We start from the raw sequence: 24,433 nt of genomic DNA, 5'->3' as shown, positions 1-24,433 counted from the left end.
TCTATTTCCGTTTCGAACAAATATTTACGTTTCTGTTAATATTTCCGATTCCGAAAATAATTTCCTATTCCGACAATATTTCCGATTCCGGTAATATTTCCGTTTCCGGCAACATTTCCGATTCCGACAATATTTCTATTTTCGATAATATTTTCCGATACGAACCATGTTTTCGTTTCCGGCAACATCTATGACTTGGATACTATTTATATTTTCGTCATGAACCATATTTCCGTTTCCGGCAATATCTTTATTTCTGGAATATTCTTTACTTTGCCTTTTGACGATTTTAGCTCCCACTGGAACCGAGATCCGTCATTTCCGAATGATCATAAATAGAGTACTTAATGAATAATATATTCACTTAAATACTTGATCCGTTCACGTGCTATTTGTGTGACCCTACGGGTTCAGTCAAGAGTAAGTTGCGGGTTGATGTTATCAACTCTACTTGAACTGAAGCGACCTCTAGCTAGACATTCAGTTCACTTGATCTCATTAAATTATCAACTTGTTAATTAATACTGAACCGCATTTATTAGACTTAGGATTAAATGCATAAATGGAAACTTGGACTAAGGGCATTATTTCCTTCATCTTCGACCTCCTGCTGCAGTACCTCCCCTAGGAGGCCTCTTTGACCTCCAGCGGAAGCACCTCCCCTAGTTCTTGGGGACATTCATGATGCAGGAGAGAGAAATTGAAGCTTGAAACCGATCGGAGAAGCTGTGACGGAGCTCGGAGAAGCTGCGACGAAGTTAGAGAGAGAAGATGTCTGTGAATTAGGAGAGAGAAGAACGAAGATGGAGAGAATGAGGAGAGAGAAAATGTATGTGAGTGAATGAACGAGGAGAGAGAAAGCACGAATGAATTGGGAAAAATTATTTGGGCTTCTCTTCATACACACGTGTGAATGAAAAAGGTAAGAGAAAACCTTCCTCTTTTGGGCTTGGTTCACAAATAGATGGACCAGATTTATTTAAGAAAAATACGTATCGGATTCGGAATATAAGAAAATGTTTATTTAAAGTAATTGAAAGATAATGAAGTTTGGGTTGGCCGGTGGGATGTACCTCTTACGCCAAGACAAACCAACAACGAATTTGTAAAGAGTCACACATTAAAGCCAGAAGTAAACGGGCCGGACCATCTCAGCCCAACTCAGCCAGAAGTAAACGAGTCGTATCATCGTATGGGTCATGGACCCTCATGAATCATGAGTCATTACTCGAGTCAATGAGTCATGAAAGCGCCATCCTAATTTAATTTTATACCAAACCGTCCAAGTAGAATAAATAAAGACAGAAAAAGGAAAGAAGAAAGCTGAAAACAAAAGCAAAAAATAGAATAAAATTATAAGCCCATCCAAATCAACGAAACCGGGAAAGCTTAGTCCGGTTCTTTCCTGCCGCTTTCTTTACTCTTCTCCTTCTAACAGACTTGCCACCTTTCTCCCCCCCTCCTTTCACTTTCTCTCTCCTCCCCCTCCTTTGACGTCACTCAACTCTGTAACTCCCCCCTTTCTTCTCCTCTCCCCATTTTCATTTCTCGATTCCTAAATTTAATAATTTCTTCTGATTAGGGTTTTTGTTCTCTGCTACTCTAATCTAATTTAGGGTGTTTTTTTTGGATTAATTTTGTTAGTTTCATGAGCTATAATGTCGAGAACAAGCAGAGATTTAGTCCCTTTTGTGGGCATTCTTATTATGTTGTTTACCTTTGTGTTGAAGTCTACTTCTGCACTGGATTCGGTTGATGATGATGATGATGGGTCTTCGATTACTGGGGTTGGAGTTGATCATTTGTATCTATTTCACGGTGATTATTCGCCTCCTACGCCACCGCCTCCATCCCTTCCGCCGCTGCCGCCTTCGGCGTCGTGTGAAAGTGATCTTATGGGGTTTGGGTCGCTTGAGAGTGTGTGTAAACTTAATTCTAGCTTAGAGTTATCAAATGATTTGTACATAAAAGGGAGTGGCAATTTAGAGATTGATTCTGGTGTGATTATTAGCTGCCCATTTGCTGGGTGTTCAATAACTGTTAATTTGAGTGGTGAATTTCAGTTGGGTAGGAATGCTTCTGTAGTTGCTGGAGCTTTCTGGGTTGTGGCCGAGACCGCAATTTTTCTTGAAGGCTCTATCGTTAATGTTAGTGCTTTGGGCGGTCCTCCTCCTGCGCAGACGAGTGGAACACCTGTAGGGCTGCAGGGTGCTGGTGGGGGGCATGGTGGAAGGGGTGCTAATTGTTTGGCAGACAATTCAAAGCTTCCTGAGGATGTGTGGGGTGGGGATGCCTATGTTTGGTCTGAGGTGGACGAGCCGTGGAGTTTTGGAAGCCGCGGTGGGACCACCAGTAAAGAGGAGGATTATGGTGGTGGAGGTGGTGGGAGGATACGCCTAAATTTGGCAGGTTTAATTGAATTGGATGGTAGTCTTTTAGCGGATGGCGGCACTTCCGGTATTAAAGGTGGAGGAGGATCAGGTGGCAGCATCTTTATATTCGCTCAAAAAATGTATGTTCTGCTCGCTGCAATTTCATTTCTTTATGCTTAGTTTAATGTGAATCTTGTTTTTGAGTATTTTGATTGTTCATCATTATATTTTTGTACAGGCTATATTGTTATGTCACTTTGTACCTGCTTGTAATCCTCTTGGAGGGAGAGTTAGATGGTTGGGAGGATTTTATGATCGAAACAGAAAAAGGTTACCTTTTTGTGTTTTGTTGAATGGTCTTAACAGATTATTGATGATCTGTGCATACTGTTCCAGCAAGAAACTTATGAAAGTTACATTGTTAGAGATATTCTAGGAATCTAGGCCTATTTGTCTTGTGAACTGTGCCTATGGTATATAGGGTATTGACTCGATATTTATCTGAAAGATTTGATATTGCTTGCCTTGGCATTATTTTGTTTGGAGTGAAGTTTTTACCTGGAAAGTAAGCAGATTTTGGATAAGGCGAAATGATTTCTTGGTCATTCTATTTCATAAATTACTACTCTGTTTCTTGGCCTTTTAGGTCGTATCATAATGACAGGATTCGGCCTACGCTGTAAACATCATTAGCTGTAGTTCTTAGAGGTAAAAGATGCATAATATCGCACTTCATGTTCTGCAGCAAGTCACTGTATTAGTTTGATGCCATCCATTTCCAAATCTTCTGAAGGACTGTTAAATTCTACTAAGGTGCATCCAGTCTCCTCTTAGCATGACTTTCTTGTCTGGCCCATGTTGCGCTCTTTAACTGCTACTTTGACCCTGTACTACAGGACAGGAGATACTTGAGTGGACTCATTGCATCTCTTGTAATACCTTTTGCCTCACTTTCATACTTTGTTCTAAGTGTATAACCTTTCCCGTTTGGTACTCCTTTGTCAAACCCCATGTCAGCAGCATGCCTGCGTCCCCTGTTGTCATAAAATTTTCTGATTTTTGGTCTAAGGTAAAAGATGTTACCGACCGAATTTGTTAGTGTTCCAAGTTTGTACTTTGTGGTGATCTTCATTTGCTTTACCGTTTACCTCAGGTTTTTAAAGCTCCAGTTTGTTGCATTTTCATACTCTATTTGGATGGGCTTGTTCTCTTGAGTTTCTACTCTCTCTAGTTAAACAATTTTGGAAATGATCTCATGATCTAGTGCAAGATCCATTGAAATGAGGTTGGATAGAAATTGTTGTGTTTTAAGAATCATACTGCAAATGGTCGTTGTTATCGGATTAAGGGTCATCTGTAGATTAAGTTGGATGGTATTTATATCTGTGTTTTGGGGATTTGAGTGGGGAAGGAATAGCCTTATTGAATAAGAAGACGTATTGAAATTTAAAGGTCACAGGCCTTAAATATAGCCTTGTTAAAGGGCCTGAGATACTGCTTCTGTACTGTAGTTTTCTAGTTCATAACCTATATTGAGATTCAGTCGTGGTCTATAGATTTGCATTATCACTTTGGTTTTGCAGTTGGGAGTCTTGGTACTCATATCTAATTAATGATTATATTGTCAACCATATTATTGTTCAATCTTCAACACAGCCCCCAATATAATCTTGTAATTAGGACTCATTTCTAATGAATGATTCTGGTGTCTTTATGACTTACTCCATCTACAAATCTACAGTACAGTAATTTCGAAGGTATCAGCCATAAAAATGTTCGAGTTTCAAAAGTGTATTATTGTATTCTCTCCTACTCCCTATCAATATGACTTCTTTGACACATCAATCCCATAGGGGAAATAGTCCAAGCTACATCATGCACGAACTCTGTTCTCTCTTATTAAATTTTGTACGATAAGAGATATTTTTTTTTTACTGAAGGAGAGAATTTATGTGGAGGGAAGTTATCCTCTCAGCTGCAAGTTCTGTATTGTTGATTTGGAATTGCTGAATCGGTGTATCCACGCATTATCTAGTCAAAGCATGTGTTTGCTGCCTTGGTGCTGTTCGGAGTCTATGTTATCTCTATGGTGACAGTGAATCAATCATGGGATATGATCGAGGGTGGGTTGGTTGAACTGTTTTTCTTCCCTGCTTCAAGGTCTTCTACTCATTGCAATAGTCTCTTCTTCCATACTCTATGGGAATAGCCAACTCTTTTGGTGCAGCATTACATACCTACCACATTGATTCCAATATTCAGTTCCTTGTTTTTACAATCTGCATTTAGTTCTACCCTCACAATTCTTCTCTGCTAAGAGCAGGACTGGAAATGGTCGGGTAAGTGCATCTGGAGGCGATGGCTTTGCTGGAGGAGGTGGTGGAAGAGTTTCGATCAGAATCTTCAGCAGGCACGATGATCAAGAATTCCGTGTTCATGGTAACAATTTCTTCATGCGATTTTTTTTTTTTGTTGTGCTTCTTTTTTAGATGTAATTGATGTTGCGATAAAATATGTTGTCACTTACTCACTTTTGTCAACAAGCACCAATTATTTTTCCAGTCGTGCACTAGTAGAAATTAAAATTCTACAAAGATGATTAGTAGAGAAGTTATGTAGTTGAGATTCAGCATGAATATCTTTGATGTTTGATGATCAATGTTTGTTCACTTGGAGTTCTTATGTACTGGTGGCAAGAAACTCATGTAGCTGACCTTCCTTTTTTTAGGCTTTGTTTTAATATTACTGTTGAACCTCATATGTACAAGTTTTATTGCCAGGTTCATTCATGAACAATCACAGTGTGAAAAATTAGGGGTAGAATATTGATTCGCTATTATTCAACCCTAAACAGTTCATTATGGCTAAATTCCGCAGCAAGCCCAATCTCCCTTTCCAGAGTTCCCTTCTCCTTTCCAGTTTTCCTTCTCATTTCTCCATCATTCATAGAATTAAGTTTTGGTGGCTGAAGTGTAGAGCAACAACTGATTATTGTATTATCATACTGTGTGTTTAAGGTTAAAAGGAAAATTCTGTAAGACTGACATTACTATACGGGTCAGAAAGCTGGGCATTTAGGAAGGAGCATAATATGAAGATGAGTGTAGCAAAGATGTATGTTAAGATTGATGTGTTGGAACACTTGGGTGATAAAAACGGAGGAAAGTTGGAGTTGCGGATATTTAAGGATAAGATAACTTGGGCGTGTATGGCATCGAGCAGAGGATATACCGGTAAGGAAGAGGGAGGGTTGGATACTGGAGTTTTCAAAAGAAGCCGAGGGAGCCAAATTGCCAAAGATGACTTGGATAGAGGGAGTGAATACTGACATGGACAAAGAGGATTTGCAAGACCATGTAGCACTAGATAGAAGCGAATGGAGGAAGAGATATTTGTTGCTAACCACGAGATAAATTCTTGGTTTGTACATTCAACCCCATCCTTTTGGGAATAAGACTTCGGTTTTGTTGTTGTTTCTCTTCTCTCTCTTCTCTCCAACAACAAACACTATTTCTTTGCTTTCTCCTTGCTCCGTTATTAAGTTTCTAATTGGCACCCCCTGTCTTGCTGATTTGTTAACTCTTTTACCTGATTCTCTGTCTATCCGCCCTCTGGGCAGTTCTGGTGTTGAATCAAATGGGTATTCAGCAAATGAGCTGGTTATTTTGGGGGGAGGGTGGAGTGCCTGGATTTATTTTGGAGCTTGCCATGAACGAGAAGGATGAAGGAGAGAATGAGCAGATAAAGAAATTAATCAGCTTGCAACGTTTGTGGTGATTATGGGCTGCCCACTCAGTTGTATATGTTTCTTTGCCTTGTTCTGATGAAGACGAAGGTAAAAAGGAAACAAGGAGGAGAGAGCGGGTATAAATGATGGTTCTTACTGGTAGATAAAAGAAGACAGGGGAGACATAATGTTGAGGGGCATGTAAGATTGAGTATTTTATCATGTGAAGGAACTGTAAGCAACAACAGAGGTAACGACACGCTAAAATTTGTTAATGCTTTAGTTTGGGTTACATGGTGAATATTTGGAATAGTATGGTTACATTACAAATTATTTAGAGTTTACAATACAGGAAAACATTTTAAACTAGTTGTGGAAATTGGTTTTTCCACATTCCTAATTCTGTGACAGTTTTTGTCTTTGTAAAAGAGAAAAGGAAATACAGCTTACTTGCTGAGCGTTCTTATACTTCCTGAAGTAGTGTCCACATATTCTTTTCTATACTTTATAATGTTTCTTTGTATTTATGTTTAGTAACTTTGAGCTGCCAGCATATACTTTTCCCTTCCGTGTTCTGAAGGTTCAAAATATACCGGGATAATTTACTTCTCTAGATTGTGAAAATAGTGGATTGATACTTTCTTCCATGGAACTTTTCTAACAAAAAGATATATCCAGAGAATAAGGAGAAGGTAATAATTTATTGATAGAGGAGCTCAGGGAAGTAGGGAATGAAAGAAGTTACTCGAGCTGTTCTGTCTTTCTACATCACCAAACAGTTGGTAGGAAACACTTGAAAGATGTAGTAGAATCTAGATTACATTCAATGAGTTCCACTGCAATATGCAATTTTATGTTCTATGCTGGTCATGTTGATGCATGTTGGTGTTCTCCATTGTTTATGCATGGTATACTTAGAGTACATTGAATATCTTTTTATAGGGGGGAGAAGCTTTGGTTGCCCTAAAAACTCAGGTGCTGCCGGTACATTTTATGATTCTGTTCCTCGGAGATTGCTTATCAACAATCACAACTTGTCAACAGACACAAACACACTTCTTTTAGAATTCCCTAACCAGCCTCTATGGACAAATGTCTACATACAAAATCAGGCGAAGGCTACAGTTCCTTTGTTTTGGAGTCGTGTGCAGGTAAAATATTGTGTTGGTTGATGTGTGTATTTTATAATGTGCTGCTGTTGATTTATTTCATTTCAGCCCTTAGTTTCTCGTGTGTTGCAGTTTTCTTGTGTAATATTTCCCCTTTGCTACCTATTCAATTGGTAGAAAAAATATTTTTGCTTCACTTTATGATTTAGTAATGCAATAAAATTCCTTTTTGGTATTGAGTCATTTCTGTCTGTATTCTGGGTATTGAAATACACTTGCATAATTGCATTCACATGTGAGTTGTCCCAAATCGGAAAAAGAGGAGAGTAAATATTACCTTATAAGCTAGAGGAGTTAATCCTACTGTTACCAATAAGTTTTAGTCTGGAATCTCATTTGAACTTGTAAGTGAACCGAACTCTCCTCCTTTTTGGGTTGCAACTTGCACGGGCCTGTTATTAATTTGGCTAAATTTGTCATGGTATTGGAATAGTTGGGAGTGTCTCCTAAATTGGGCCTTCAATAGCAACTGGATAAAGATTTACTTCAACATGTCCAGCCCCTAAGAGGATTAATGCCAATTATGTTTCCAGTTAGCTCTAAATTTTTAAGGACATTTGCATTTAAATTCTGATTTCTCTGAATTTAGCACAAGGCATTTGCAAATGTTGTGTCGCAGACTCACAGTACTCCCAGGTGACCCATGTCATTTAGGAAAAAAAGGGATTTCATCCAACTACCTTAAGATAGATTATAAAACAGCAGTTTCTCTCATCCCAATTACGTAAAACTGATGCACTAGGGTGTGGTTTTTTTATTATCAACCAGCCTTTATACTAGTGTTTGTTAGTTGTAACATCTTGGCGAAGATGCTCTCCTGTAGGTTTGGTACTCAGGTGGTCTGTAGACGATTTTCATTTTTGATATGCTATGAGGTTAATGTACAAAGTTCAATGGGAGGGCATAAGGGTATCAATTTGAAATTGGCCCATAAGAAGGCCCAGGATAGAGCGAGTTGCAGTTTTCTAGACATAGTGATGTAATTAACTGGACTTGTCTCAGTGAGTCAGTGGAGTAGGCCAGAAGGTTGATCTTTCATTTTTCCGCTAGCATTTGTTGCTACTCCAATGTTTCTTCACCTTACATCTTGATATGAGTGACATACATTTCAAATTCAACAGGTCCAAGGACAGCTTAGTCTGTCGTCTGGTGCGGCTTTGACCTTTGGCCTGGCACATTATGCGTCATCGGCATTTGAGCTAATCGCAGAAGAACTCTTGATGAGTGACTCGTTGATTAAGGTAAATTCCATATACTCCCTCCGTTCTTAAATATTAGTCATGTTTTGACTTTTCAACTCGTTTCAACTCAATATTTAAACGTATATATCTCCAAATACGTATGTTAGGAAAATATAAAAATTTGATATTGTTAAACTACACATTAAGGCGATAAAATAAGATCTCACATGAATATGTTTTGAAGTACGTATTGGAAATAAATTAGAAGATTCTTTTCAATTGTGAATAGTGTCAAGATTCCAAAAGGGACTAATATTCTAGATAGAGGGAGTATCTCGTCTGTCGTAATGGTTGTCATTTGAAAGAGGTTTTAACTCTAAACTATAAGTTACAGAAGTGAGGAGTGCTGTCCACTTTACTTTTATTTTTTGATAGTGGTGCAGAACTTTTTCCCTCTTCTTTATCCTTTTTCCGCTCAACAAGGCAATGTCTTACTTTTATTTAAAAGTTTTTGACAAAACTTCTCTTAAGTGGACTCCCTATTCCCAACACCACCCTTAGGTAAAAATATTTTTAAAACCCTTCCCTAAGTGATATTTGCCATTCTAAGAACCACCCAGCAACTAATTCCATCCAATAAACGATTGTATTCTACTTATTTGTCCACAAACACTCATTCCTTTGGTTCAGAAATTGTTCCCAAATTCAAGCCCTAGACTGCTGTAATGACGGTATGCAATCCATCTGCCATAGCCAGAGACAAATGACCAATATTCTCTTTCTTATTCTTGGTCATCTTCATCTTCATCTTCACTATGGTACCTATATTTTGTTGTTGACTCAAAAAACTCATATCCGTTAAGAGTGTTGTCCAATATGGCCATAATTTGTAGTCAATTACAAATTAGAGAAAGTCAAGGATTAACAAGAAGAATTATGATCTACGAGAATTTGTGCTTCTCTACTTTTCTACTCTTAAGGTTAGATGCCTGGTGTAGGTTAGAGAATCAACCATCAAGAAATCAGCTGAGTTACGTCATGGTTATTATGGTCAATTCACCCAAACTAACTGGCCTTTGGTGGATTGCATTTATTTGATAAAAAAATTGACTAGATAGTGGGAGTAATGGCAGAATTCTTGAAGTTTCTTATTAGCTACCTATTTTGGACTGTTTGCTACCAGTTGCAACTTGCAAGTGCGTAGTTTTTGAATTTTTTTTGTCTGAAATCATGTTGATGATTTCTGTCATCGTTCCCCATTTTAAAATTGTTCTTCAGTGATAAGGCTGATAATATACTATTGAATCTATGATTCAATGTTCCAGATATATGGCGCCTTACGTATGACTGTAAAGATGCACCTAATGCTGAACTCAAAAATGTTGATAGATGGCAGTGGTGATACAATTGTTGCTACTTCTCTTCTTGAGGTCAGCAATCTACTGGTTCTCAAGGTACTTCATCATTCACCTTTTTCTCATTTATTAATGTTCTTTTATCAGTAGTAGCCACTATTGGAATTGTAGTTGAGACATAAGTCACATAACACCCGTGCTCGAATGCTCAATTTTTTGGTCTCTAGGAATCATCTGCAATACATTCTTCTGCAAACCTGGGAGTTCACGGGCAAGGATACTTAAACTTGACTGGCCCCGGAAATGTTATTGAGGCTCAACGTCTAGTTCTTTCATTATTTTACAGTATCAATGTGAGTTCCTTTTCTCCATTTTGTTTTTTGGCAGTTTCTATCATTCTTAATCTACCAAGAAATTGTTTGTTTTGTTTCAGTGGGAAACAAATTAGAGATGAGTTTTTCTTTCAGTCTTAATTTACTAAATGAATATATGCATGGCAAGTGAGAAAATGCTACAGTACTTATGGATCGCACGACAAACAGCATAAACTGATTGTTAGGTTATGAGAAAGTGCTGCTGCTTGACCTCCAACCACTGCATCCCACATAAGTCTTCTTTTTATGCGTCTGTTTCAAAGTTTGAAGTATAATGAATTAATAGTAACTTTGTAACTGTTTGGGAGTCTGATAGGAAACTTAAGAAAAATGTACTCCATGGAAATGATTCGAGCAACCATATAAGTTGACTCATTGAGAAAAGAGCTTAGGCTTATTACTTGGAAGGATTCCTGAATATTTTTGGAATATGGTACTAAAAACTCAAAGTTGGGTGTTACTATGATCGCAATAATAGCATTAATTATGCTAGCAGTAGTTTGGAAAGGATTGCTTAAGAGGGCTTGAGTTCTTTTGATTTGTGGTGTTCTTTTTTGCTTGCATGTTATGTCGAGCACAGGTTATCCTGTTGTCCACCGTTTGCAATGTTTTTTCTCTCTCTAATAAAGTGATTTCTTATCTATTCAACTCAAGTGGTAAGGGTCAAATAGATAATAGCTAAGGTGTTGATTATTCAGTTTTCATCATGCACAATATCAATATTAATCAATCCATCCATTGTTCTTGAGTTGACTATTTATATTCTATTCATTATTTGTTCTTAATCATACTGCTTGTTGCATATGAAGGTTGGGCCAGAATCAGTTTTGCGAGGTCCTTTGATAAGGGGGGACAGTTATGATGTGTAAGCTACTTACTTTAGGCCTTTAGAACCATTCCTTCAGGTTCCTCAACTATACTTACGCTTACCATGTTCCTTGTGATTTTCAGGTCACCGGACCTGTATTGTGATCGTCAAGAGTGCCCTGTGGAAATACTTCATCCACCTGAGGATTGTAACGTGAACTCCTCACTGCCCTTTACCTTACAGGTACAATTAGTTGGAAAAAGCCTTTGCCAAGTCCAATGTAGATAAATTGCTGTTTTTTCTTTTATAATTTTCTTTTGGTGAGGTGGGAGGTTTGGGAATTTCGGACAATACCTGAAGTATTATTGCTTTTGATAAAGAGATATTATTAACTTTTCTTCTATTTATCTTGAGTGGTATTTTTCTGGTTTCCTCACAGTTGACGTCACTTTCATGTCTTTAACAGTTTAACATAGCTTTTTAATGCAGATTTGTCGTGTTGAAGATGTTAGTATTGAAGGCGTTGTAGAAGGATCTGTTGTGCATTTCCACTGGGTCAGATTTGTGTCTGTTCCACCAACAGGAGTGATTAGTGCATCTGGATTGGGTATTGCTTTTAGCTCTGTCCTGTTAAAATATTTTATATAAACCAGAGAAATGTTGTATTCCAGAGATCCACATGAGCTCTAATACATGGAGAAGGGTAGCAGATGCTACTTATATAAGAAAACACAAAATACTCACCTGTTTCAGATTCTTAACATAAATTCCCTATGTTCATGGAGCGGGGAGAAGGAGAGAATTCTTTGTCTAGTCGAAGCATTAGCATACTTTGTCACTTTGTATTTTCTTTTCCTTGGTTATCATGATTGATTGGGATTTGAAACTGATAGATTATATATACACATTTAATTATATTTTGTAATTTACATTACTAACCTTAGATAAACCCTAAACTGTTGTATATATTGACATTACGCTTAATGAGAAAGGTACTGCAAATATATTCTCACAGAAACATGTATTTTAGGAGTGATGATATTTTGTTTATGTATGTAGGTTGTATCGGAGGTGTTGGTCAAGGGAACCTTTCCAGCAATGGTCTCGGAGGGGGTGGAGGACATGGGGGCCGAGGTGGAGATGGATATTGTGATGGAAAATTTGCTGATGGTGGTGGAGCGTATGGCGATGCTGATTTGCCATGTGAACTTGGTAGTGGCAGTGGAAACAACAGTTTACCAGGATCAACTGCTGGGGGTGGTATCATTGGTATGTTTTGGGTTTGATATATAAGAGCAACAACCTTGTTTGGTTATTTCCCCCCTATTTTTTTCCTGTTCTTCCTTGATCTATCTGATAGAGTTCCTGGAATCGATCGATGTTTCACCTATCACGCTGAAGTATTTTAGACAAAAGAAATAGTCCGCGGAGTGTTTTCTTAAACGATGGCTTATTTCATTCGCATGTGCTTAATGAGGATGAGAAAATATCTCTCCCACCCCCTCCCTATCCTGTTGTAAGGATAACTCTGGTGAACTTACATGACATGTGTTGAAAACTGCATGCTTTCTCTATCTATTCAGGTTCTTGACAATTGACCACAAGTATCATCATATTTGGTTGTATATGACAGAAGTTCTTTGGTATACCAGATCTTTCACCGTGTCATGTTTATAATGGTATCCAGGTCTATAGTTATACTTTATCTTGGTATACCTGTTGAAATCATTTTTGATTCTAATTAGACTTTCGAGAATCATCCCAATACATATCTGAGAATGAGTCATGAAAAGTTAGGGAGGATAGAAAAGAACGTAGATGAAGATGGGTATCAGAAGTATGAATGTGTGAATCCATGATGGTGCTCACTATTCTATATTTGAGCATTGGTGTTAGATGTACCTAGTAGCTGTTATGAGCTCCCTGGAGACGACAACAACAACAACAACAACAAAGCCTTAGTCCCAAAATGATTTGGGGTCGGCTAACATGAATCGTCGTAGGAGATCGTCATTGTCACCAATCAAACCAGAAAGGAGCATGAAGTAAAAAGAAAAAAAACAAGGAAGAGAAAGTGAAATTAATGAAAGTAGGATAAGTGAAAAAATGTATATATATATTATAGAAGAAATATTGTAAGAGATAATAAAAAATAAGTAAGATTTAAAATAAATGAATAAGTAAAATAAGTACATTTCAAAATAGCATGTGAAATAAAAAAATTAAAAAAATTGAAAGAATTTTCAAACATAAAATAAAAGTAAAAATAAAAATAAAAATAAAGAGAATCAGAAACATTGAAGTTGTATAAGTCAAATGAAGTCATCAATGTATATTCTCTCCCTGCACTCTGTCCTATCCAACGCCATATTTTCCTCAATCCCAAGAAAGCTCATATCATGCTCAATCACCTTCCTCCAAGTTTTCTTAGGTCTTCCCCTACCCCTTGCAATTCTATCCCTTTGCCACTCTTCTATCCTCCTAACCGGGGCATCATTTGATCTTCTGCTTACATGTTCAAACCATCTTAAACGATTTTCCATCATTTTAAACTCAATCGGTGCAACCCCTACTTTCTTCCTAATAATCTCATTCCTCAAACGATCCTTTCTTGTATGCCCACACATCCAACGTAACATGCACATCTCCGCCACATTCATCTTGTGCACGTGACAATGTTTCATTGCCCAACATTCCGTGCCGTATAACAAAGCCGGTCGAATTGCCGTGCGGTAAATTTTTCCCTTCAATCTTTGGGGCATGCCTGAATCACATAGGAACCCCGTGGCACATTTCCACTTCAACCGACCTGTTTTGATTCTATGGGCCACATCGCCATCCAATTCTCCATCCTTTTGGATAATAGATCCTAAATACCCGAACAATTCAGAGCCTTGAACAATTTTCCCATCTAAGGTGATCGCCCCTGTCTCTCTATCTTGGACTCCACTAAACTTACACTCCACATATTCCGTCTTGTTTCTACTCAGCCTAAAACCCCGAGATTCCAAAGTTTGTCTCCATAACTCCAACTTGCTTTCCACTCCCTGGAGAAAAGATCGAAAATATCATCCACCAGTATTTTACATGAAAGCACAGTCAGTCAATCGGCGAATCCCCCCTCCACCCCTCCCCTCCCTCTAAGAGATTGCTCTAATTGGTGTGCCTGTAATATGTAGAATAGTTAATAGGTAGTGAAAATATAACCTGATAATGTTCGGTTTTTTGACATTTGGAAACTACACGGTGCTTGGAAGTAGCTTCTTTACATTCCGAGCCTCAAAGGATAGTTTTTTGGGGGATCTCCACGCTTTCTCAGTTTCTATAATGCCAGACCCAGAAGCAAACCTATTGTAAAGTTGAGCCAAGCCTTTTCACGTGTGCTTTACATACAGTTGACCCCTACCACCACCACCCCCCCCCCCCCCCCCCCCCCCCAACAAAAATAAAATTTCTGATTTTAAAGATGAACATTCTGGCTTACTCTTCTAGCAACATGGAATAAGCTTATTGTCTCATGTTAGGGACGCGGACATTATGCCAGGGAAGAAAATTGCATCTTGTCTCATGTTAGGGACGCGGACATGATTTTTCCGTTATTGTCTGTGATTGTAGTACTGTACCCTTTTTTCCTCTGATTTTGTTGCTTTTGTGTTGTAAAACTATTGTTTTCTCCTAGCATTCTCAAATTTCTCATTACCTTAAATTTTCATTGTGAACAGTGATGGGGTCTCTGGAGCACTCCCTGCCAAGTATGACAATTGAGGGTTCAATAAATGCTGATGGGCAGAGTTATGAAGAAGGTATTATAAAGCAACATGGTGCAATGCTTTCAAGCAATGGCCCAGGTGGTGGTTCTGGTGGAACCATTCTTGTATTTGTTCACACATTGGCTCTTGGGAATTCTTCTGCTGTTTCAGCTGTTGGAGGGATTGGTAGTCCAAATGGTGGCGGTGGTGGCGGGGGAGGAAGGGTCCACTTTCATTGGTCAGACATTCCGGTTGCGGATAAGTACCAGCCCATAGCTAGAGTGAGTGGCAGAATCCTTGTTCGGTTAGTATCCAGCCGTCAACTATTGGGTTTTGTTTTTTTTTTTTTAATTTATTTATTTGAAGATGCAATGCCTTATATGTAATGCACTCATGCTTAGTATTTGCTCTACTACTACAACATCTCTGCTAGGAAATCTGGAACATTTTGCCCTTTATTTTTGAATAAAAGGTTAGCTAAGGATGATGTTATGACGGAAGCAAGAAATATTATAAATAACATAAATAAAGAACATAGAGATTTAATGTGGTTCACTAACAATGTGTTGGCTACGTCCACATGCAGAGGAGATCTTGAGTAGTACAGATTACAGAATACCAATGGATTATGACCTAGAGAGTTTATATAGTGGTCTCTAGACAGATGCAAAAAAGCCCAGAAAATAGGCACAAAACAGATAATCCTAGTGTACAAAAACAGATAGCTTGCTCGAGCGTTGCAGTAAGCGGCTTGACCGACTCTAAGGCATATTCTAACAAAATGAGTATGCAAGTCATGGTACGAAATTTCATGGGGTAGTTTTCCTTTAGATAAAGAAAAAATTTATTAGCAAAATGAATAAAAAAAGATTACAGTAGTTGAAGAGAGTTCTCTTCTTCCTTAAATGCTTGTCACAGTAATCAGCCAAGAATTATTTCCTTGAAAATAGGATAGACAATGAAGTTCATTTACTTGATAGAGTTAGATAATGGCAATTTTTAGCGTTGCCTTCCTCCTAGGCGCCTAGCTTCCCTGTCTTAGCTACCCCTTTCAGACTGGCAGACTTGCTTTCTTGTTCTCTCAGCTTCAGATGGTATCAGTGGAGAAAAAATGTGCAATTAGAAAAAACCAGGAGGTTCTATTTTACATTAATTAAAAGAAACCCTGGAAAACCCCATGCAAGAATGCAAGTTGCACTAGTCTAGCCTCCAGAGCCCAGAGCCCAAACTCCAGATGCATAGTCCTATTCCCAAAAGCGTTCTTTTCTGGAGCCAAAAAATACTCGGGAACAGTTCCTACTAGCATATTCATTCGGGCATAATTTTTTCCTTTTTATGTTTGACATGTAAAAAGTAGTAGTTACTCTGGTAATTTATCTATTCTATAAAGCCGCAAACCACCTACTGGAAACCATCCACTACCCTATACCACCTGTCACCCACACCTCTCTTTTCTCTCTTTATTTCGTCTTTTCCTCCCCATCCTATGAGCCTGCTGCTCCGAGAGCCTTGCTGTTGTTAATTTTGGCCATTGTGAGGACTGGGGACCCGCATATCCTCACCCACAGATGAAAGAGAGGAAAGTAGTCATTGTAAGTTGTCTATACTAGTTAATTGTAAAGCTATTATGCTGTGTACTTTCTGACCTCTGTGAACCTACTGATGCTGAGTTTCATATTAGGCCTGCTGCTGTTGCATAGATGTTAACTATAGTTATTTGAGTATTTCTCTTGACCAAGGTTTCTGGTAGAAGTTGTAATTGACTAAAACAGGATCAACACTAATGTGTGAATTAAGAATGACATATTGTAGACGGAAGTTAAACTTTGTTAGGTTACTGGTTTTTAACTTCTTAAATCAGGAAGGACCAGGATTTAAGATTTCATTATTCAGATTCATGGCCCCGTAACTTGCTTCGTCAAATAAATTACTGCGTTCTTAGTGGAGCCTTGTGGCTGCATTACACTATGTTAAGGAACCCACTCTTGTGTCCACCTCTATTAGCTCCGCCATTTCTAGTTCTGATGATCACTTGACAGGCAGTTAGCAGTGGAGGAATTGATCTGGTCAGCCCTCCTGTCGTTGTAGAAGTGTTTTAGGCTCAAAGTCTCAAACCGTCTTAATTACTGCCTTTTTATTCACCCTGCCTTTAACAATCTTTTTTGGAGCATAATAATCTTTTTCAACAAAAGACAATCTTACATCTGCTACGAAGGCCAACATGGACAAAACTAGAATAACAAAAAAATACAATATAACAAAGTCTTATCTCTAGTTGAGATGAACTATATGGCACTGAACTATGCTCCCTCCGTCCCTAAAAGATTGCTCCAAATGCTTTTATTCACTTTATTAAGAATTGTGTATTCAAAAGCAAATGGGTAGGTAGATTTGTCTTTTAGTTAGATTAAATAAAAGTGTGCGAGGAGAGACATGTGGGGACCACAAACCAAATAAGGTATAGGACAAACAAATAGGGACATCCATTTATAATATATGGGGCAATCTTTTAGGGGCAGAGGGAGTAACATTGTAATCATGGGTTTTAGTCTTGCCATGAGATCACTATATGTTAAGTTGTTGATCTAGCCTAATGTAAGTGCAAATCCATTGGACATAAAACATTATATTTTGCTATAGGAGGTTGAACATTGAGTCATATGGTTCTACAACACTGGGATACTTCTTGAACAGAAAGGGGTACCTGTATGGCTCTATCCTAAAACATATTCCATTAGCACTGGGAAAACCATCACACTTGATAGAGTCTGAGGAGGTCAAGATGAGTGCAAACTTACTCTTGACATGCTGTAAACCTTTTGGCTAAACAAGAGACTCACTCCGATTTTTTTTGATAGGGAGTAGTATATTAGGGTCCTTGCTACTCCAAGTAAGAAAGTAGGCAGACATCTTGTAAAAGCAGCCACATTTTTGTTACATGCTTAAAATTAGAAGCTAGAAGTGGCCTCCTATCTTATACATAAATCACTAAAAAAGAAAAGAAAAACAAAGTGAGAAGACTTTGTTGAGAAATTCTGTCATTTGGAAAGAACAAAAGATTTGCTCATTAGTGAAATTATTGTTTTTGGTAGTGTTTTATGTATGATTACATCTGTCATGTTTTGTTTCTCATGGATCTCAAGGGTGAAGCCTTGCCTTAGTGGCAGAAATAACTACTAAGGCTACTTAGACGTTAATGTTGGTGGTGGTCCGGGGGATTGTGCATTTAGTTGATGCTGGTTTAGTTTGGTTACAGTCCTTCAGTTATGCTTCTTTCAAATTTTATTGTTTCTCTGGTGGTCATTTTTGTGTTTCTATTCAATAAGTAAATCCTTTCTTATTACAGAGGTGGTCTGGGAAAAAGTCAAGGATATCCTGGGGAAGAAGGCACTGTTACTGGAAAGGCGTGCCCAATTGGGCTCCATGGGATCTTTTGTGAGGTAGATTAACTATCGTTCTTGTTGATTACCAAAGTATTGTATATTTCTGCTTACCAAAAATCTTGTAGAAGCTGTCATGGTGAGAAGGAGACTTTATTAAAAAAAGTGTATCTCATTCAAGCGTTACGTCTTACAACATTTCATGTGATACTTTAATCTTACTCCTTATGTATCCTTGAGCATATCTTCCCGACTTGCGTGTCATCCAGTTATAGATGTTGTCCACTTTGACAGGATGCAGGGTGCAATAGTGCCAAGTTTATTCTGCTCATCGGTAGTCATTTGTTTGCTGTTTGAGCTTACTTTTAGGTGCATTTTATTGCATCTTAGAGCAATTTTTTTACTGTATTACAGGAATGTCCTGTTGGCACGTTCAAAAATGTCACTGGATCTAATGCGGCCCTCTGTCATAGTTGCCCAACTAGTGAACTTCCAGATCGCGGCCTGTATATTCCTGTCCGAGGTATCTTTGATATTCTTCTGATTTTTAACATTGTAGAAATAATGGTGTGTTATTTATTAGTATTATTACTGTATTAGTTTTAATATAATTCTTTATAATGCATTTTCCCTTAAGATAATAGGAACTGATTGTCCCTGTCTACTATGGTTGATTTCTAGTACCTCAGAGATATCATCAGTTTTCCGGTAAAGCTTGTAACTTATCTTTTCTCTGGTTCTATTTTCTTTTACCAGGTGGTGTTACCGAATCTCCTTGTCCTTACAAGTGTATATCTGATAGATATCACATGCCACACTGCCGCACAACTTTGGAAGAGTTAGTGTACACATTTGGCGGGCCGCGGTGGTTTGGCTTTTTCCTTTTCAGCATCCTCATCCTGTTAGCTTTAGTTCTAAGTGTTGCACGGATGAAATTTGCTTCTGGGGATGATCTTCCAGGTCTATTACCCCATTCAAGACGTACACAAGTTGACCATTCATTTCCCTTTCTTGAGTCCTTGAATGAGGTTAGCCTTAATATCTTGGTTCTTTTTTGTCTAAGCAAAGCCTTACTCTTTTTAACAACATCCAGAACTTCATCTTATTTTTCGTGTTTGACTTAAGTGTAATTTTCTTTGTGTCCCAGGTGATGGAGACAAATAGAAACGAGGAAGCACAGAGCCATGTTCATAGAATGTATTTCCTTGGCCCAAACACATTCAGTGAGCCGTGGCATTTAATTCACTCTCCTCCAGATCAAGTGAAAGAGATAGTGTAGGTCTTCATTGACTCTTGTCTTGGCTTACATCTATTTACAGCTGGTTATACTATTTGGTAGTTGGATGGGTATAATGTTGAGCACAATAGCTCAGATTTGCCAGCTTTACCCTTAGATGGAGACAACATCCCCTATATATTCTTGTCAGAGATCAATGGATTAAACATTTTAGTTTGGTTTAGAATATATAGCGAGATGGGATTTTTTAGATGAAGTAGTTTCCGTGGGAGTTTCTATCTTTGGGTTGTTTTTCCCCCGTGATGACTTCTCTTCTCTCCTCTCCCCCCTCCCCCCCCCCCCCCCAATCAAAGATTCTCCTGGAAAGCAGGAAGTAAGAAATGATACCTACTTATAGAATGGATCTGCATAACTGTTAAGTATATTTTCCATTGTGAATCTTAGGGTGTGTAATTGCTTGCAGTGGGTATAGGGTAAAACCAAACAGTGTGATCCATTTAGGAGTAGACCAACCCGCGACATCATTTTGCTTGAGAGAAAGAAGGGGAAAACATTGGATAATTATGCACTAAAAAGGGACAGTTATACACTAAATTCCCCTTAAAGTATTATTAAACATATCACCTTCAATATCTATTTTCTTAAAACCTAAGGATTTAACTTGTCCTGATTAGAAGAGAGTTGGTTCTGAAATTTTGATCCCCTAAAAAGTTTGATCTCATCTCCACTATTTTGTGGACACATTTTTTCATCACCGGTACTAGTACTATCAAACTTCTTAAAGTGTGCAAGTTGATAATGTTATTAAAGTTAGGACAAGGTATAAAGGTGGCTCAAATAGTAAAAAAATAGCATCGAATTGTTAAAGTTCAATTTTAATTTTTATCCACATGGTTGCTTATTATTTTAATTTGTTGCATTGATTCCTAATACTCGTGTTCAGAATTTGGATGATTGTGTTGGCACGCTGTACTTTTGTAAATGCTTATTGGTTGAAAAATGAATCGAGGAGCTTTAAAAGAAATACCCTGCTTAAGTTTATCAGCATGATTTCTTAACTTTACGACTCTGTTTAAATATGTGAGAAATTTTCAAACTGCAGTTATGAGGATGCATTTATCCGCTTTGTTGATGAGATAAATGGAATAGCTACTTATCAGTGGTGGGAAGGATCGGTGTACAGCATTCTTTCTGTTTTAGCTTACCCACTAGCATGGTCATGGCTGCAGTGGCGTCGAAAAAATAAGCTGCAACAACTGCGTGAATTTGTCCGTTCGGAATATGATCACTCCTGCTTGCGCTCTTGTCGCTCTCGCGCTCTTTATGAAGGGCTCAAGGTTTTCTTTTTCTCCATAAATGTTCTTGATTCTGCATGAGTTTTCCCTCCTCCATATATGCTTGGCAGCTTGTGTGACTTTAAACTTAAGATAGACAAAGTGAAAGGACTTAAATATTGTCAAACAAGTGCTTTTCAGATGTATTCATGAATATGAATCATATGAGATGATTTCCGTGTAGGCGATTCACCTCGCTAATTAATTTTAACCAAGTAATAATAATATTCAAGATATGTCCATCTGGACAGATTTATCATTTTAATTTAGCTATTGACAAGACTGACTCACTTACTAAAGTTCAAATTCATCTGATAATTGGCCTCTGTTTACTTGTACTGTTCCAGTTATCTGCTACTTCAGACTTGATGCTTGCATACCTGGACTTCTACCTGGGTGGAGATGAAAAACGGACTGACCTTCCTCCTCGTCTTCACCAACGCTTACCTTTGACATTGATATTTGGTGGTGATGGAAGCTATATGGCTCCATTATCTCTTCACAATGATAATGTTTTAACTAGCCTTATAAGTCAGGTAAATATTATTTTTGCTCAAATTTATAGTCTAGGCTTCTTTGAATTATTCTGAATTGTGAGAATGTGAAGATTTTGAAGAATGCAATGTGCCTTTATGTCTCTCTGTTGCAGTCATTGCCACCAACAGTTTGGTATCGACTTGTAGCTGGTCTCAATGCTCAATTGCGTTTAGTTCGCCGTGGACAACTCAAGTCCAACTTCAAACCTGTTATCAATTGGCTTGAAACCATAGGGAACCCTGTCATTAGCAATCATGGCTTGCGAGTTGATCTGGCGTGGTTTCAGCCAACTTCTTTTGGTTATTCTCAGTTTGGTCTTGTGGTGTGCCGGGCAAGACATGTGCAACCATCTGGTGGCAGTATCAATGGATATCCTCCTCCAAAGCCACCATCAAGGTAAAATCCAGAATGGGGAAATGAGTTTTGCCAGACATGTACTTACTAGGATTGAACTGTATGTGACATATGATCAACTTCCTCTTTCTTCGAAATTTTTACTTTCTTCATGATTTTCTTACATATATCAAAATTCAAAACTCCCCTCGGCTGAAAATGGTGGAAATGGAAAAGAAAGAAAAATAAATCCCATGCCAAGTTATCGCCTTTGTTCATTCTGGCTAATTGGCTATTGAGAATTGAGAGGGACTAGTTTAGATTATCTTTTTCCTAGAAAAATGGAGTTGAGGTTTGGCTTTAATGTTCGAGTTTGGGATAGTGTTGATATAGTGTACTCCCTTAGGCCTTGCTTGATTCAGTAACTAATAACCAGTATGGGGTTAGGTATCTAATGGGATGGTGATGACCTGAACCATACCTGACTCAGTGATTCCAGTTGCTGGTTAAAAATCAAACCCACAACTTGCAATCCTTACTTCCTTAGAACTCTCTCGTTGGGTACTTGTATGACAATAACTCATGAAGGTGTAATCAGTGGTGGCTGGACTGGGGAATCAGAAGCTCAGTGGTGGTCCTGGTGGATAAGGATGAATGGATCAAATATGATTCCAGGGTTGCCGGTGCCGTTGGGTGCTTTTGTGGTGAATTTGTGATGAAAGTTGTCGGTATGGACTTTTTTAACCTATATTCCACGTGTGGGGGATTTTGCTCGAATTCACCCACCCCTTGGTTTTGAGGGAGTTCATTGTATGAGTTTTGGAGTGCTGTTTTTAGCTATCTACAGTTGGTATGAGTTTTGTTGATTCTAAACCCATTCTTCATCCTTTTACGTGGTTGAACCAAAATCCCCCTGAAAGAGTTTAGATAAGACATGCTTTCCCAGTTAGAAATGATAGAAATTGGGGCCAAGGGAGGGATTGTATGATATGAAGTATAAGGTCTAAATCTAGAAATGAGTATGAAAGACATGTAAGAACAAGAATAGCAGACCTCCAAAATCCTCCTAGGATAGTGTGAGAAATCCATCCAAAATACCGTTCAGGTTATTAGTTTTTTTTTTTTGTTCACAATGTAGGTTATTGTAAGCAATTTTCCCTTTGAATTTTAGTTGTGTGATGGTTATAAATATTATTTCTGGAATGCTATTTTGGATCAGCCAAACAATGTTTTCACACTCTACTACTAAAGGCTCCAAAGGCATACCAACCAAAAAACTTTACTCATGCCTTGGGTGTGCTCTTTTTTTGTCCTGTTATGTTGGTATACTTGATGAAACTATCTGTTTGATGGATGTAAGAGTTGATTGTAGCTACTCTTTCACATATGCAGGGCTCATAGAGATGATCAACTGGACCATGTAAAAGACACTGAACTGCAGACGATGAATAAGAAAATGTCCGTACATATACTCCACGACAAGAGCTTGCACATGCTTAAAGATAGCTGGAACCTTTCTTGTCTTTTCAGCTTTATAGCATGTAATACCAAGCCAGCTGGTCATCAGGTAATTCAATTCTTTTTAGCAGCTATAGAGGATACAAGAGATGTATCTGTTTTTTTTATATGCACGCAGTTGGTTGAATTAAACTACATAAACTCTGGAGTAGCTTTTTTTTCTCACAAACCCTCTTACCTGTGGTGTGATTGCAGGATCTAATTGGTCTCGCCCTCTCAACACTTCTACTAGCAGATTTTAGCTTAGTAGTGCTCACACTGATTCAGTTATATTCTACTTCACTTTTGGACATATTTCTGGTTCTTTGTATCCTTCCTCTTGGAATATTGCTTCCATTTCCTGCTGGAATAAATGCTTTGTTCAGCAGAGGAGCTAGAAAATCTGCTGGTCTTGCACGCATTCATGCTCTTTGGAACATCACGTCCTTTATCAATGTGGTAAGTATCTACTTCGTTTTCACAATGGTTATAGGTCATTTTAGAGGTGGCTTTAATTACATAGGTGGAGGAAACTCAAAACTAGTTTGCATTGTTGGTATTTCTAAGATTTTTAGTGTATTGTTTTTCTTATTGCATTATCTAGATACTTTCATGTGTTTGAAGAACTACTTGCGACGTAACCTGATCTGCTGATCAGTGAATCATAGTTTCATATGGTTATATTGCCACGTGTAATTATGATATCTCTTTTGTATACATATACTGTGTGAAGCTAAAAGGTAAAATTCTGTTGCTGGTGACAGATAACTGCTCTAATATGTGGGCTTGTCCATTATAAGAATCAACCAAGCAAGAAACCAGGGGACTTTCATTCTTGGGGTTGGAGCAGGCAAGGGTAATAAATAAAATACTTGCCATTTTTATCATCCTTGAGTAATTCTGTTTCACTCTTGTCAATCATTTTTTACTATGTAATAATATTATTGTGACTGCAGGCAAGAAAGCGAATGGTGGGTACTTCCTTCGGGTTTAATTCTGTGCAAGCTTATTCAAGCCCGACTTATCGATTACCATGTTGCCAACCAGGAGATTCAAGATCTAACAGTATACAGCAAAGACCCTGATCAGTTCTGGCAGTCATAATTTTTATTGTACTGTCCAGGACGAGGTAAATTGGAACTAAGGCCTTTTTTAAAAAAATATATTATTTTCTTACATTTTTACTGTCCACATTTTGTAAATCATGATAAAAGCTGTAGTCTAAAGTAGTGAGAAATGTATACCGCCCCTTTGAATGAGGGCTCATTTCGAGCAGAGCTAATCCTTTGTTGTCAATATGCTGTAAATAACACAATGTTTGAAAGATACAAAAAAAGAAAGTTGAAAGATATATGATGGAAAAATTAACTTTTTGGTATA

At 38.0% G+C, this 24,433-nt stretch overlaps 1 protein-coding gene across 1 annotated transcript; it reads left to right on the top strand.

Annotated features, from left to right (window-relative positions):
- Nucleotides 1-1,423: 1,423 nt before the first annotated feature.
- LOC110775632 (uncharacterized) lies at nt 1,424-24,433 on the top strand. Its single transcript, XM_021980239.2, has 22 exons — nt 1,424-2,512; nt 4,696-4,811; nt 7,042-7,250; nt 8,390-8,509; nt 9,775-9,903; nt 10,032-10,157; nt 10,988-11,043; nt 11,130-11,229; nt 11,476-11,593; nt 12,046-12,255; nt 14,709-15,039; nt 18,082-18,175; nt 18,530-18,638; nt 18,872-19,143; nt 19,263-19,390; nt 20,455-20,689; nt 21,034-21,222; nt 21,336-21,619; nt 22,949-23,123; nt 23,270-23,512; nt 23,818-23,909; nt 24,010-24,433. The coding sequence occupies exons 1-22, from the start codon at nt 1,659-1,661 to the stop codon at nt 24,155-24,157; spliced, it is 4,338 nt and encodes a 1,445-aa protein (XP_021835931.2). The 5' UTR covers nt 1,424-1,658; the 3' UTR covers nt 24,158-24,433.

The sequence above is a fragment of the Spinacia oleracea genome, chromosome 2 (assembly GCF_020520425.1).
Source record: "Spinacia oleracea cultivar Varoflay chromosome 2, BTI_SOV_V1, whole genome shotgun sequence".
NCBI lineage: Eukaryota > Viridiplantae > Streptophyta > Magnoliopsida > Caryophyllales > Amaranthaceae > Spinacia > Spinacia oleracea.
This window is presented reverse-complemented; position numbering and strand designations above follow the sequence as displayed.

Bases quoted from the DNA above. Each gene is read 5' to 3' on its own strand.
- LOC110775632 (XM_021980239.2), top strand. From the start codon at position 1,659: ATGTCGAGAACAAGCAGAGATTTAGTCCCTTTTGTGGGCATTCTTATT. The intron at 9,904-10,031 runs GTACTTCATCAT...TTTGGTCTCTAG, and splicing joins GCAATCTACTGGTTCTCAAG to GAATCATCTGCAATACATTC. The intron at 19,391-20,454 runs GTAGGTCTTCAT...TTCAAACTGCAG, and splicing joins GATCAAGTGAAAGAGATAGT to TTATGAGGATGCATTTATCC.